General features: G+C 48.3%; 5 protein-coding genes across 9 annotated transcripts; 2 read left to right on the forward strand and 3 right to left on the reverse strand.

Annotated features, from left to right (window-relative positions):
* Nucleotides 1-254: 254 nt before the first annotated feature.
* LOC112885697 (serine carboxypeptidase-like 26) lies at nucleotides 255-10,465 on the reverse strand. The gene is made up of 10 exons (XM_025951282.1): nucleotides 10,400-10,465; nucleotides 3,251-3,493; nucleotides 2,955-3,077; nucleotides 2,783-2,878; nucleotides 2,489-2,581; nucleotides 1,679-1,767; nucleotides 961-1,233; nucleotides 739-875; nucleotides 523-670; nucleotides 255-385 (listed from the first exon to the last, which is right to left on the reverse strand). The coding sequence occupies exons 1-10, from the start codon at nucleotides 10,410-10,412 to the stop codon at nucleotides 380-382; spliced, it is 1,221 nt and encodes a 406-aa protein (XP_025807067.1). The 5' UTR covers nucleotides 10,413-10,465; the 3' UTR covers nucleotides 255-379.
* LOC112885698 (predicted GPI-anchored protein 58) lies at nucleotides 3,556-4,482 on the reverse strand. 4 transcript variants are annotated; one of them, XM_025951284.1, is made up of 2 exons: nucleotides 4,329-4,482; nucleotides 3,556-4,206 (listed from the first exon to the last, which is right to left on the reverse strand). In XM_025951284.1, the coding sequence occupies exons 1-2, from the start codon at nucleotides 4,439-4,441 to the stop codon at nucleotides 3,831-3,833; spliced, it is 489 nt and encodes a 162-aa protein (XP_025807069.1). In that variant the 5' UTR covers nucleotides 4,442-4,482; the 3' UTR covers nucleotides 3,556-3,830. The 4 variants fall into 4 exon arrangements, with proteins under 4 accessions (XP_025807069.1, XP_025807068.1, XP_025807072.1 ...); XM_025951283.1 differs by having other exon boundaries at nucleotides 3,556-4,212; XM_025951287.1 differs by having other exon boundaries at nucleotides 4,315-4,482.
* On the reverse strand, nucleotides 5,391-10,459 carry LOC112885696 (serine carboxypeptidase-like 26). Of its 2 annotated transcripts, none has more exons than XM_025951281.1 (10): nucleotides 10,157-10,459; nucleotides 9,700-9,807; nucleotides 9,501-9,596; nucleotides 9,229-9,321; nucleotides 8,193-8,281; nucleotides 7,581-7,853; nucleotides 7,343-7,485; nucleotides 7,173-7,268; nucleotides 6,959-7,064; nucleotides 5,391-6,865 (listed from the first exon to the last, which is right to left on the reverse strand). In XM_025951281.1, exons 1-10 carry the CDS (start codon nucleotides 10,410-10,412, stop codon nucleotides 6,719-6,721), a joined length of 1,407 nt encoding a protein of 468 aa, XP_025807066.1. In that variant the 5' UTR covers nucleotides 10,413-10,459; the 3' UTR covers nucleotides 5,391-6,718. The 2 variants fall into 2 exon arrangements, with proteins under 2 accessions (XP_025807066.1, XP_025807065.1); XM_025951280.1 differs by having other exon boundaries at nucleotides 7,343-7,491; nucleotides 10,157-10,457.
* A 661-nt stretch (nucleotides 10,466-11,126) lies between the features above and the next one.
* On the forward strand, nucleotides 11,127-11,424 carry LOC112887820 (probable receptor-like protein kinase At1g11050). The gene has a single exon (XM_025954092.1). The coding sequence runs from the start codon at nucleotides 11,155-11,157 to the stop codon at nucleotides 11,386-11,388; it is 234 nt and encodes a 77-aa protein (XP_025809877.1). The 5' UTR covers nucleotides 11,127-11,154; the 3' UTR covers nucleotides 11,389-11,424.
* A 60-nt stretch (nucleotides 11,425-11,484) lies between these two features.
* LOC112887819 (probable receptor-like protein kinase At1g11050) lies at nucleotides 11,485-12,146 on the forward strand. The gene has a single exon (XM_025954091.1). The coding sequence runs from the start codon at nucleotides 11,509-11,511 to the stop codon at nucleotides 12,109-12,111; it is 603 nt and encodes a 200-aa protein (XP_025809876.1). The 5' UTR covers nucleotides 11,485-11,508; the 3' UTR covers nucleotides 12,112-12,146.
* Nucleotides 12,147-13,851: the final 1,705 nt, after the last annotated feature.

Genomic DNA, 13,851 nt, shown 5'->3' on the forward strand with positions numbered 1-13,851 from the left:
TTTTTGCTGAATAAAATAGGAATTTAGGGACAGGTGGGGGCTTATATAGGGGGAGGGGAACCTCCCGCCCGCCCAACAGGCGGGATGCCCCCGCGGCCGCGTCAGGGGCCTCTTCACGAATAAGAAACGTGAAGAGGCCCTCGGGAGGGGTCTAGAAAAAAATTTGGCACCTCCCGTCCGTTGGATGGGCGGGAGGTGCCCTTTTTGGAAATTTTCCAAATCAGCACCCTTTTTCGAATTTACTTTTTTTAATCCTTTTTTAAAAAAAGTTCCCCATATGCCCGGGCCTGGGTACCACGGTTGCCACTGGGTCTTGATCGGCAGGCCAAGTGCTTCCACGCAGTACCGGGAGTCGATCACCGGGACCCAACCATCTGCATCACCGCTGCATTGACAAAAAAAAAACAAAACAGAGGCATTATAGACAGAGTGATTGGTGGGTGTCAAGAATTTTCTTGAGCATGGACTTGTCGTCAGGTTTCAGAGAAGATACACATGGAAAGGTAACAAGTGATGCCTAACATGCATAGATGCAGAATTTGTATGACTTCTCAGTGTCGCCGAAGAACCAGACCTGTAGAGCCAAACTCTCAGTCCTGCTTTGATGAGCTTAGAGTATATGGGTAGGACCGAGGATACCGAAAAATTGTAGTAGTTCTGGATGAGATCACTGCAAAAGAGACGGATGAGTTCATGTTCTTTTTGTTCCAAGTGAACAGCTATGTGGCGGCGATCCACCTGCAGGCATGCCATTTCCCCGGAAGCAAGAAATTCGCATGAAATGCTTTCTGCACTTCCTGCTTGTTGAAGTAGTCCTCAGCATAGGATGAGTAACAGGGATCATAGCCAGAGAACATCCGTGTTCTTCTCCTGAACTGCTCACGGCGTCCCGAAGATAAGCATCATTGTGAGAAAGAACTTTGGCCTGGAACTGTCTGCATTGATGCAAGGGTACTTTACCTGATCATTCACGAAGAATGCACGGTTTGCAGATGATGCTGAACTCTGATTTAGAAGGCATCTGGGGGCATATATGTTGTACATGTCGATCTCTCGGTACTGACCATACACAATGTTCATGGCGGCGTTGCAATCATCAGACCAATTAGAAATCTTGAAGTCACAGTACTTCTTAATGCGGCTGTATACTTCATCCGACACAACTGCGTGGCTCCAGGCATACTCAGCTAGACCTTTCGAATCATAGTAATCATTAGTGACAGGATTGCCAACCTGCAACAAGTCCATTGCGAATGTGTTATGTACTTATGTTCCTGCAAGAATTCATTTCTTATACACCAAACATGAATATAACTCTTGTTTCCATTCTTTCATAGTTCATTTGCCCAATGTAAATTTATCAAAAGTCTAAAAAAAACTTAGCAGCATCCCAAAAGGCTTTTCTTATGTGTGTTCTTCTGTTTTCTGATTTTTTGAATGTTTTCTGAATGTTTATCTTACCTTGTATTTCATTTGTTATTTTTCGAAAAAGGTATTTCATTTGTTATTGGGAAGACTTGTAACCAGAAATGCGTTTTTTTAAAAAAATAATTATCATGCAATAGAAATATTCAGACAACAAGAAGACACCCTATTCCCATGTCATATCTTCTTAGCCATGAAACAATTTATTTAAAAGGACAATTCCTGAACCATAAAGTCAAATTCGAATCCTTACAATGAACCCCTTGATGTTGATATATGCTTTGCCCTTCTTCTCCTTGTTTCTCTCAGAAACAAGAGCAACAAGTTGTGGCACATAATGACCTGTGGCATAGGGAAGTTTATCTCAAATTAATTCAGCTTAGATAGCATTCGTGTTCTCAAATTCAGAAATCCAAGAAAAAAAAGAACATTTTTAACTCGAATTTTCTTCTCTGTTCTGCAGAATTGGATGACAGCCAGCATATTGTGCACTGTGAAAGCGAAGGCTGAAAATGATGCCATTATTATTTGAAAATTGCTGCTTTCTGAACCCACATTTCCCAGTTTGTGTGATATAATCTTTTAGTCGCTTAGAAGATTGTGAATTATGGGTTGTCACAATCGCGGACCCTGTCGAAAGACTAGCTGTCACCCTGTTCTAGAAAGTAACAGGTGATTTTTCTGAACTCCAGATAATTAAGATGGTGACGTTATTTTGTCAGGCATACTTGCCGTATTGAGAAATCCAAGCAAGAACAGGAATACTTGGCATGTTGAGCAATCCAAGCAAGAATACAAGGTTGGTGAAAGTCTGTGCTACTACCTTCCATTTGTAGTGTTCAAGATTCCTTCAAGAACATTGTCTACATTTCTCAAAAGAAATCCAAGCAAGAATAGAATGTGGAAAGGAAGCATATAAAGCTTCACTCACATGCTTCATGCCAGATTTTGTGTGTTCTAGATTCCTTCTAGCACACGTTTCTCAACAGAAGTAAAGAATTCTAAACCATGCCCATAAGTCCAAACCAAGGCTAAACCTTTCGCGGTTACCAGTCAAAATTACCTGCATAACTCTCTCCTGCAATGTAGAACTCTCTGTCCTTGTACTCCGGAAATCTCTGTAGCCAGTTCACTAGGAAGCTATAAGCATCTTCAGCTAAAACCAGAAAAAGGAGAAAAGCTTTACACAAAATCCCATCTGTTAATATTTAGAGTTCCAACCCATTTAATCAGTAACCACATAACAACCGAAATCCAACAGCAATGCAAAATTTAATATTTAGAAGAAATTGAGTTTTAGGGCCATTTTTTTAAGTAATAGAGGGTCAAGCAAAACTTTGTTTTATGATCAATTTACCTACAAAGTCATCATTCAATTTGTCAAGGTCAGAGGATGTGTTGGTGTAGGAGAAGCCAGCCCCAACAGGAGACTCCAAGAATAGTAGGTTAGCCTCTGACATGCACAAAAAACAAGACTTAGCATTGTTCTTCAACCAAATGTAACTTACCAGAAAACTCAGGAAGCATACGTGTATGTAGAGCACCTTTGTCCCAGGCGTATTCATTGAACTTCAGGGCTGTTCCTTCTCTGATAACTCTGAGAGGCCCCAGCTCCGATGCAGCTCCATAGCCAAGCGAGGAGCAATCGGGTCCTAAAGTGGTAATCAGAAGTTTAAACTTTTTGAAACAAAAGCGCATAAAGGAGCAAGAACAGAAGTGCTATCATGATCACAAATACCAAGAACTCGCCAAAGGAGTAAAGCCCACTAATTTCCAATGGAAATGACAAATTGAATTTTTAACTGCTAAAGGTAGTACAAGCGACCTCCGTTGAGCCAGAGGAGGAGCGGCTTCTCCTCCGGCGGCGTCTGCGCCTCGAAGACCCAGTAGAAGAGCGCCCTCCCGTGGCGCTTGTTCATCATGACGTAGCCGGCGAACTGCGACACGCTCGAGCTCTCCGGCTGGCCGGGGAGGCGCGCCACCCTGTCGGCGTCCCGCTGGTGGCTGGCCAGCGACAGCGAGCACGAAGAGAAGGCGAGAGCGGAGACGAGGCAGAGGCTGAGCAGACCTGCAGCTGCCATCGCTACTGGTGGTTTGTGCGCCTGGGGCTGGGCCCTCAAATGCCCAGTGTTTTTAAATTGCCCTACATTTTTACCGTAGGAGAGAGAGTATTGCTTACATTTTATGCCAATTTTGCATACGTGGCATGACACGTCGGACAATCAGTGTGTCCAGATGATATGAAAGGACCCTTTTGACCCAACCAGTCTACTCCCTGCTACCTCCATTTCTTATGACAGCTGGGGTCCACCCATCATCCCTAACCTCCCTCCGTCCCAACCCCGCTGGACTGAGCAGGGCGGAGCTCCAAGAGCAGGGCAATGCCGCCGCGGCCCGGTCGCGAGTCACGACATGGAGGACGAGGACGACGGCGACAACGCGGAGGACGCGGTGGATGAGGACGAGGACGAGCGCGAAGTGGCGGGGGTCACCGCGGCCGCCTGCACCTCGTCGGCAGCGGGCTCGTTCTCCGGCGCCGACGCCTGAGGCGCTGGAGCTGGCGAACTCCTCCAGTGCGTGCGTACGGGGACATGGACCGCGCCTTCCGGCGCACGGAGCGGCCACGGTGTCGATGCCGCCGCCGCCGCCTCCTCCGCCGCCACCGCGCCGGGACCGGGCGCCACGGCGTCCCTGTGGGGCTGCTGCGGCTGGAGCAGCGCGGCGGCGAGGCGGATGGGGTGGATCTGGCCGTTGCAGAAGAGGTCGTCCATCCCCTGGCCCCTGCACCTGCGATGGTCTGCTACTTGGCCTTGATGGGAGAGAGACGGGGATGCGGGAGAGAAAGAAACAATACAAAGGAGAGAAACAAATAGCAATTTGAAAGATGACCTCCTCGGACGGACCTGCTGCTTGGCTGCGGAGCTGCTGCGCATGGTGATGACCAGCAGGGTGGCCTCCTGCGAACACGAAGATGGAAACGGGAGGTTAGGGATGACAAGTAGAACCCAGCAGACATAAGGAGAAAATGTTCCAAGGAGTGTGACGCAGTGGGCAAGAGGGTCATTTTGCGTGGTCTGCACATGCTGGTTGTCCGACGTGTCACGCCACATATGCAAAATTGGCACAAATGTAAGAAATACTCTCTCTCCTACGGTAAAAATGTAGGAGCAATTCTAAAAAATTAAATATCCCTTTATTTGGGATGACTATATATCGCTCGCGCTACGGATGGATCGCTTGAAAGATGCGTCGCATGGCCCAATATGAATCGGCGCAATAAATATTTAACAACATCTTTGACGTGTCGTGTCTTTGGCTCTGATGAAGGAGCCCGCCAGACGACTTGATGCGGAGGTGAGGAGGAAGATGGAGCAAAGCGGATTTTTGAGATGTACATGCTCAGCAGGGCTTATCGCAGCCGTATGTGCCGCCCCCTGGATGTGTTAAGCCCTGTACATCCCAAAAAATCCGCTTTGATCAAAGAAGTACAGACAGTAGAAACACCCGTGACGTGGCTGTTCGCCGTCCAGAGACACCTTAGGCGCGCTCCTTTCTTCCGGCTTCAGCCTTCTCGAACAAGACAAGAACATGCTACGGCCGCGGCCGATCATGGTCAACGAAGCAAAGCTCTCTAAAAATTGCCTGGCCTGCAAGCTGACCAGCAGCCAAGAAAAGAAGCCGCAGTCTAGTCGCCGCCGGCGAGGGGGTCCGGAATGGCAATTAACCCCGGTGCAATTTTTTGCACCTTGATGTTCATTGTTCAGAGCACAAGAATGTTTCAGTTATTGCTTTTGCTGTCTGGATGGGCACCTCTGAAATTCCTACGAAGCAAACGGCATGAAGGAAGAGCGCAAGTTCCGGAGGATTCAGAATCCCTGTGAAAAATCGTACAAGAATCGAAGAAGCCCTAGCAGAGGCGCTTCCTGATTTCAAAACAAGCGGAATGGAATCCCAGGTTCTGCACATTTGGGGAAGACGATTTTCTTGATTTGTTTGTTGAAAAAACAGTACAGGGTAGACACACGTTGAACCGAGCAACGCATTACTAGCTACTGCACCACGTGAATACACAGAACACCACATTTTGGACTCGATCTTTCCTCTAGTGTCTTCCGCCGGGACACCTATTGGGCTCTGACTGACTGACTGACTGACAGTGTAATACTAGCTAGGAAGCACTTGTTGGACTCATGATATCACGGCGCAAATAAAGGGGAAAAGATACCCTGCAGGGTGCCTCCTGCCGCAGCGCTCTGTATCTTCAGTGAGCCTTCCTCTTGTCCTTCATCCTGCCCCACATGTCCTTGCAAAAGTGCGTGATCTTGTGGAGAAGATCGGCGAGGTGGAACCCGTGGGCGACGCGGTGGACAGTGTGCTGGTGCTTCATGGCCTGCTGCGCCACCGGGTTCATCTTCTGGGCAAGGGACGGTATCTTCAGGAAATGATGGACCACCATCTCGCCGGACACCCCTACCGGAGAACGGACGCCCAATTACCAGCCAACACTTACTACTTGGTTCCTACAGACAAGTACACAGTGTGTGTGTGTGTGTGTGTGTGTGTGGCTGGGTGTGTGCAAGCGCACTGCAACAGGGCTAATTTTATAGGCCTTCATCATTTACAGATTGAGGACTTGCTGTGGAGTGTGGACAGGTTCCCAATCAATCCGACCAGTGGAAACATGGTGAGGTGATCTAGAAGGCTCCAGAGGTTTCGAGAAAGAAAACAAGGGCTGAAGTTTCCAGCATCACCTTGCTCACACATGCATGCCTGTGTTTCCATTGGTAGCGAGACAACAGACAAGCACCGTGTCTTCCTCAATTCGCGGTCCGTTTGCGTGGTGCCAGTGCCCGTGGTCGGCAAGAGGGCGACGGCGATGACTGCATGCCACTGGACTTTGACTACAGGAAACATCCGGGCAGCTCTTCTGGATGTATATGGATGGACGACGAGGACTTGGCAATGGCATAGCTCGGTCGTCCTCGTCGTCGTCCACCTCTGTATGAAGGACCTGTGGGTCTTGTGGGATACGGCGGGGTCACCATACACGTCAAGGTCGGGCAGGGAAGAACGTTCTCTCATCTCTGTTGATCTTCGTCCGAAGAATAGTAGTATTATTTCTCCGCCACCAATTCAAACACCTAGTACTAACAAACATGCCGACTTGCTACTAACTGATACCGTAGAGGAGAAATTCGACAAAGTTTTTTTTTTCTAACTTGTACTAGGTTTCAGGTCAAATCTTTATCGCAGCTATTCCCCAAAATCTTGCAGTATCCAACTGAACCATCCATCACCGGTGTGCCGGAAGCTGCTCACTGCGAAGGAATGTGTTGATCAGCGTCAGCCCTTCGGCAGGCTTGTTGAGGGGCACCAGGTGGCCTGCACCCCTGACCGTTACCATGCTCATGCCGTGGTACTCCACGAACCACCCGGCAACCTGCATTCCATGATTCGCTCTCCTCATTTCAGGCTCTTCAGCTATCACTGACGACTGCAGATACGTTCAGTGAACAAGAAGTTCAGTTCAGACCTGTTTGTCAAGGTACCAGGGTTGCCACTGGGTCTTGATCGGCAGGTCGAGTGATTCCACACAGTACCGGGAGCCGATCACGGGAACCCTACCATCCGCGTCACCACTGCAAGATAAATACATAGAAAATTTAGACTTTGGAGATGGAGAGTGATGGATGGATGTTAAGCATCTACACAAATTTGCCTCCTAAGAGTTCAGAAAGGATCTGCACCTGTAGAGCCAAACTCTAAGCCCTGCTTTGATGAGCTTCGAATATATTGGTAGGACCGAAAATACCGAGAAATTGTAGGAATTCAGGATAGGGTCACTGCATAAGAAACAAGCTCTCAAATTATTTTTTTTTCGTGTAGAAGAATCGTGAACAGCTTTAATGCAGTCTACCTGCATACATGCCATTTCCCTGGAAGCAACCCACTGACATTTGCATGGAATGCTCTCTGCACATCCCCCTTGTTGAAGTAATCCTCGGCATAGGATGAATAGCATGGATCATAGCCAGAGAACATTCGTATCCTTCTCCTTAACTGGTCCTGGCATTCCACAGATTAGCATCATTTTCAGAAGGATCTCTGACCTCGAACTGTCTGAAACTCTGAATTAGTGTGTCTGAGGTGCTTACCTGATCATTCTCGAAGAATGCTCGAGTTGTGGAAGATGCAGAAGTCTGGTTTAGAAGACACTTGGGGGCATAGGTGTTGTATATGTCGATCTCTCGGTACTGACTATAGATGACTTCCATGGCCGCACTGCAATCATCAGACCAATTGGAGTTCTTGAAGTCACAGTACTTTTTGATGCGGTTGTACACTTCATCTGGTACAATTGCGTGGCTCCAGGCATACTCAGCTAGCCCTTTCGAGTCATAGTAATCATTAGTGATAGGGTTGCCAACCTGCACTAGGACCATTCTGAATGTTATGTTCCTGCAAGAATTGATTTCTTAAGCCCAAAACCTGAATCTAACGCCTATTTCCGTACTCTCATGGTTCGTTGCCGTTTTTAAATTATGAAAATATGTATCTGCAATAAATAGAAAACTTATGTAATATCCCAAAAAGTAATTTAAGGTGTGTCTGTGCATGCGCGCTTCTCGTTGACTGAATGTTTTAGTTGCATAGTATTTCCTTTTCTTGCATGGTCGAGAAAACTTCTAATAGAAAATACAACGTTTTCAAATAATATACACTATAAAAGGAAAATGTGCATCATAAAATCTAATTCAAATCCTTACAATGAACCCCTTGAGGTTGATGTATGATTTACCCTTCTTGTCCTTGTTCCTTTCATAAACAAGTTCAGCAAGTTGTGGCACATAATGACCTGCAGCATAGGGAAGTTCAAGTTTCTTCTTCAGTGATGTACAGAAGAAAAAGTTCTGCAGGCATTTCTCCACACATGTTGCTGTCAACTAAGCCAATATGAGTATGTGACCCTGACCCATGCACCTACCACGCTAGTTCTTTGACCATTCTGTGTAGGGATTAATCCCTGAAGATCCAATGAACCACTAAAAAAAAACTAAACTGTATGCACATACGCATATATCAATTTTTGTACTTGGTTTCAAGAAAAGTAGGAAGATTAATGAGTAGTATGGGTACCATTTGTGTTCTCAAATTATTAAATTAAGAAATCCAAGCAAAAAATATATATATTTTTACGCCGGGCTTTCTTCTCTGTTCGGAAGAATTGGATGATAGTCAGCATATTGTGTATCATCGAAGGGAAGGCTGAAAATGATGCCTAGGTACTTTTTCAAAAAATATAAAGTGATGCCTAGAGTCCTTCAAAATGCTTCTTTCTGATCCGACATTTTCTCCAATTTGTATGATCTATTATTCTCTAAGGGATGGTGAACAGTGGGCTGTCATAATCACCAACCCAGTGGAAAACCAAGCTGTCAACCTATTCTAGAAAATTGCCTGCGATTTTTCAGTGGAAGTTCTAGTTTCGGATAAGATGGTGACACTACTTTGTAAGGCATACTTTGCATATTGAGAAATCCAAGCAAGAACAGAAACACTTGGCATATTGAGAAATCCAAGCAAGAGTAGAAGGTTGGTGAAAGTCTGACTTGCTGCCTTCCATTTAGAATGTGGAAAAGGAGGCATATAAAGCTACACTCACATGCTTCACACCAGATTTTGTTTTCTGGATTCCTTCTAGCACACTGTCTATATTTCTCAACAAAAGTTCAGAATTCTAAACCATGTCCAAACTGCAAGCCTCAAGGCTGAAAACCTTTCATGGTTTCAAGTCAAAAATACCTGCATAGCTCTCTCCAGCGATGTAGAACTCTCTGTCCTTGTACTCCGGAAATCTCTGTAGCCAGTTCATTAGGAAGCTATAAGAATCTTCAGCTAAAAAACAGAAAAGAGAAAAGGATTACAAAAACAATCGCATTTGTTAATCAGCAACCACATAACAACCGAAAATCAACAGCAAAGCAAAATTTGATCTTTAGAAGAAATGGGGTTTTTAGGGCCGTCTTTCTGAAGTAGTAGAGAGGGTCAGGCAAAACGTTTTTAGATCGATTTACCTACAAAGACATCATTAAGATTGTCAAGGTCAGAGGATTTGTTGGTGTAGGAGAAGCCAACCCCGACAGGAGACTCCAAGAAAAGCAGGTTAGCCTCTGGTAAGCACAAAAAAAAAAGACTTAGCATCGTGCTTCAAACAAATGTAACTAACCTTGAGCATGAAAAAAACCCACAAATTCAGAAAGCATGCATGCACACCTTTATTCCAGGCATATTCATTGAACTTCAGCTCTGCTCCTTGTCTGACAACTCTGAGAGGCCCCAGCTCAGATGCAGCTCCATAGCCAATTGACGAGCAACCTGGTCCTGAAGTGGTGAACTGGTGATCAAAAGTTAAAGCTTCTCGAAAACAAAAGCGCGAAAAGTAGCTAGAGCAGAAGTGCTAACATGCGACAAAGAAACTTCACAAAAATTATCATCAATAAATAAAAGCACAAATTATCACAAATAGCAAGAACATGAATCGACGCAGAGAAGGACAAAGCAAGAACAAATGTACTAGTAACCAATTTTGCAGGCCATCGCTGCTCAACAACTAAAGAAGCCAAGAACAGATGGTAGCAGCAGTACACTCAGGATCTCAAGGAGTAAAGCTCACTAATTTCCAGTGGAAACTATCACTGAATTTTTAACTGCTAAAGGTAGTACAAGCGACCTCCGTTGAGCCAGAGCAGGAGCGGCTTCTCCTCCGGCGTCGTCTGCGCCTCGAAGAACCAGTAGAAGAGCGCCCTCCCGTGGCGCTCGTTCACCGTGACGTAGCCGGCGAACTGCGACACGCTCGGGCTCTCCGGCTGGCCGGGGAGGCGCGCCACCCTGTCGGCGTCCCGCTGGTGGCTGGCCAGCGACAGCGAGCACGAAGAGAAGGCGAGAGCGGAGACGAGGCAGAGGCTGAGCAGACCTGCAGCTGCCATCGTCACGGGTGACGGCCTGACGGGTGGTGGGAGGAGAGGAGGCTTGGGCGTCTCAGCGCACAATAATACCACTTATAGTATAATATTTAGTATAGAAAAGATCCAACTATCTATTTAAAAAAAGTAAAATTATCATTGTTAATTTAATATAAAAGAATTTTTATTTTTTAATAATTTTGCAATTTAGCCCCATCCCTCCGTCTGGCCATTCTCTCTTCCAGGCCGCCGCCCCTCCACCCTCCCGTCATGCATCTCACGAGGCACGAGCGCCGCTTGCCTCCTCCTTCCAGGCCGCCGTCCGTCGTCATGCATCTCGCAGGCGCCCCCTCCTCCTCCCTTCCACACCGCCGGCCCTCATCGGGCGCCATCGTGGCGGCGGCCGCGTCCTCCCCGCCCCTGGACAGGCGCCGCCGGCCGGAAGATCGGGTGCCCGCCCCTGGACAGGCGCTGCCGGCCCTTGCCGCGCGCGGGGCCGTGGGCGACGCCGGCCCTGTCCGGTAACTGCGCGTGCCGCCTCGCCTCGTGCGCCGTTTGTGCGGCGCCCTGACCGGCGGCCGCCTCCTCCCCTTGCCCGCCGGTGTCGGGCGTCCTCGGCGCCGCCCGTTTGTTCCCCTTCCCGAGGATCCTGCCCATCCGTCGCCGCCGCGTCCTCCCCGTGCAGGCGTTTCGCGACCTCCCTTGCCGGCCGCAGTCTCGGGTCGCCGCCGTTGGTCGGGCGCCGCCGGCCCTCGCCGTCAAGAAGATGCTGGACCCGGACATGGAGGGCGGGGACGAAGAGTTCACCAACGAGGTGCAGATCATCAGCCACCTCCGGCACGGGAACCTGGTGCCCCTCCGCGGCTGCGGCATCGCCGCCGACGATGTGGAGGAAGGGAAGCAAAGGTTCCTCGTCTACGACTTCATGCCCAACGGTGCGCTCGAGGACTTCATCTTCAGGGACATGGAACCGGCGGCCAAGCGGCCGCCGTTGACTTGAGCACAGCGGCGGAGCATCACCCTGGACGTGGCGAGGGGCCTGGAGTACCTGCATTACGGCGTCAAGCAGACCATCTACCACCGGGACATCAAGGGGACCAAAATCCTGCTCGACGGCGAGATGCGCGCGCACGTGGCGGACTTCGGCCTCGCCCAGAGGAGCCGCGACGGGCAGTCGCACCTCACGACGCGCGTCGCCGGGACGCACGGCTACCTGGCCCCGGAGTACGCGCTCTACGGGCAGCTCACGGAGAAGAGCGACTTGTACAGCTTCGGCGTGCTGCTGCTCGAGATAATGAGCGCGCGGCGCGTGCTCGACATGACGTCCCCGGCAGGGGCCGTGCTGATCACCGACTGGGCGTGGACGCTCGTCAAGGCCGGCCAGGCGAGGGAGGTGCTCGACGAGGCGCTGTCCACCGCCGAGAGCCCGTGGTGCGGGGTCATGGAGAAGTTCGTGCTCGTGGGGATCCTGTGCGCGCACGTGATGGTGGCGCTCCGGCCGACCATCGGCGAGGCGGTGAGGATGCTGGAGGAGGGGGACATGGACGTGCCTGAGCTGCCCGACCAGCCGCTGCCGTACGGGCACAACGTCATGTTCAGCGAAGCCGGAAGCAATTTCAGCGCCTCACCGGCGTTCAGTGGCCGTTGGCCCCGTCCATGGACAATGGGGACATGCTCAGGTGATGAACCAGGCAAATTTTTGTGGATTGATCGCAAAATCTAGCTAAGAATTAGAGGGATGTAGGTAGTGACTGTAAGTGCTGCTGTTTCTTCATTGAAATTCATTTGTAAATGTATTCAATTGGCAAAGGAACGACATTTGCATGTCTGCTGCTTCTGTTTTCCAATGATCATCAGTCACCAGCCAGAACAGAGATCAAATTAAACAAGCTTAAGCTACCAAGTTAATAGAACATTACAATTTTCAGTCCTAATCCTGGCATGACATGGACTGGCGTTAGCTTACCAAAGTTAAACGAGACGCAGACGACCACATCGAAGTAACTGACTCACAGCATGGTTCATCCAGATTGAGATGAAAAGATAGAGCCGACACTGAACGATGAAATGCAAGCTAGAAGATGCAGGTGCAGACTGCAGAGCTTTAGTTCAGAGCGGCATAGTAGGATTCAGCAACCTAGCTACTCGTCTTCCTGCAGGTTGGGGTGCCCGGAAGGTGAACGGCATCTGGGAGGTGAAATCCCTGTCGTGCTGGACCTGGTGGTACCCGATCTCCAGCTCCCTCATGCCTCCGCTGAGCTAGACATCCTGTTGGTGCTGCTGTGCTGGTAGGCCTGTTCATCCACAGTTTAACAAGGTTTAGCACCGTGGTGGAAACAAGTGGGGAAAAAACTTCATTATGTTCTCAACTTTCATGTTTCTTTCAGTTCAGCAAGTGCAGAATGAGATTACACTCACTGAAATATGTACTTATGGGCATTTTGTGGGATGCAGAACATAAGATTCACTGATTCAGAACACAAAAATGGTAGTAATGGGAAAATGCACTCAGGAAACTTATTCGTTCAATTTATCTGGTTAGACTTAGTTGGGTGGATCTTGAACTCTTGGGTGCGTAACAGGGTAAGGCTGATTGATCACCCTGAATACCTTTCGGTGCTAGAACTAGAAATCCAAACCAAAAATTTCCATGCCTTAGGAAGAATTGCTGAGCTTGGTAGCGCAGGTTTTGTTCAGTTAGCTCAGCACATTGAATTTGTTCAGAATTTTGCATACTGATTTGGAGTGAAAAGGAGAAAACAAGAAATGGTCAAGCAAATGTTCAACTATTTTTCTTGAAGTGAAAATGTTCAACTATTCAGAAGGGAAAAAAAATACCATCCTAAGAGCATCTCCAACCTCCAACCATGAGTCCTGTAACTTACTCCAACAGCAGAGTCTCAAATCATGTCATTTACAATTAATTGGAAAAAGATTGGAACGAAGGTACTGGGGAAAGAAATCTCTGTCATTTAGATTTCGTGGCAAAAAAAAAATAGAACACAACCAATTGAGTCCTGTATTAAGGAACAGGGAGACTGAGTCCTAAATTAATTTGCCAATTTTTTGTAAAATAGAATTTCTGTTGGAGTCATTTTTTTTTCTTTTAAATCCTGTATTTCAAAGATACTTGCCAATTTAGGAAGATGCTCTAACAGACAGCGGCTTGTGCTCGTCCTCCAGCATCTTCCCCTGCAACCATTCACAAAAGGCTATTAATGATCAGAAGCTGTAAAACTTAATCCGGAGTTGTAAAATTATTTTCATTCTAGTAAGTAATTGCTCATCGAAAGGGACCTCCATGCGGCGCGTCACGACGGCTGGCACCACCACCACCGTCAGTCGGCTTCAGGAAATGGGCCAAGCCACATCCTCAGCCACCTCCCCGGAGTCGAGCCACGGGCGGGGGCCTCATCTGCCGCACACATGACTCCCCGCCTGCGAGCATGGGCTGTGGGGCGAG

The sequence above is a fragment of the Panicum hallii genome, chromosome 3 (assembly GCF_002211085.1).
Source record: "Panicum hallii strain FIL2 chromosome 3, PHallii_v3.1, whole genome shotgun sequence".
NCBI lineage: Eukaryota > Viridiplantae > Streptophyta > Magnoliopsida > Poales > Poaceae > Panicum > Panicum hallii.

Bases quoted from the DNA above. Each gene is read 5' to 3' on its own strand.
- LOC112885698 (XM_025951283.1), bottom strand. From the start codon at position 4,441: ATGTCTGCTGGGTTCTACTTGTCATCCCTAACCTCCCGTTTCCATCTT. The intron at 4,213-4,328 runs GTCCGTCCGAGG...AGACCATCGCAG, and splicing joins GCTCCGCAGCCAAGCAGCAG to GTGCAGGGGCCAGGGGATGG.
- LOC112885697 (XM_025951282.1), bottom strand. The intron at 2,879-2,954 runs GTATGCTTCCTG...TGTGCATGTCAG, and splicing joins CAAAGGTGCTCTACATACAC to AGGCTAACCTACTATTCTTG. The intron at 2,582-2,782 runs GTAAATTGATCA...TTCTGGTTTTAG, and splicing joins ATTGAATGATGACTTTGTAG to CTGAAGATGCTTATAGCTTC.
- LOC112887819 (XM_025954091.1), top strand. From the start codon at position 11,509: ATGCGCGCGCACGTGGCGGACTTCGGCCTCGCCCAGAGGAGCCGCGAC.
- LOC112885696 (XM_025951280.1), bottom strand. From the start codon at position 10,412: ATGGCAGCTGCAGGTCTGCTCAGCCTCTGCCTCGTCTCCGCTCTCGCC. The intron at 9,322-9,500 runs GTAAATCGATCT...TCTGTTTTTTAG, and splicing joins TCTTAATGATGTCTTTGTAG to CTGAAGATTCTTATAGCTTC. The intron at 8,282-9,228 runs GTATTTTTGACT...CCTATGCTGCAG, and splicing joins CGCTGGAGAGAGCTATGCAG to GTCATTATGTGCCACAACTT.
- LOC112887820 (XM_025954092.1), top strand. From the start codon at position 11,155: ATGCTGGACCCGGACATGGAGGGCGGGGACGAAGAGTTCACCAACGAG.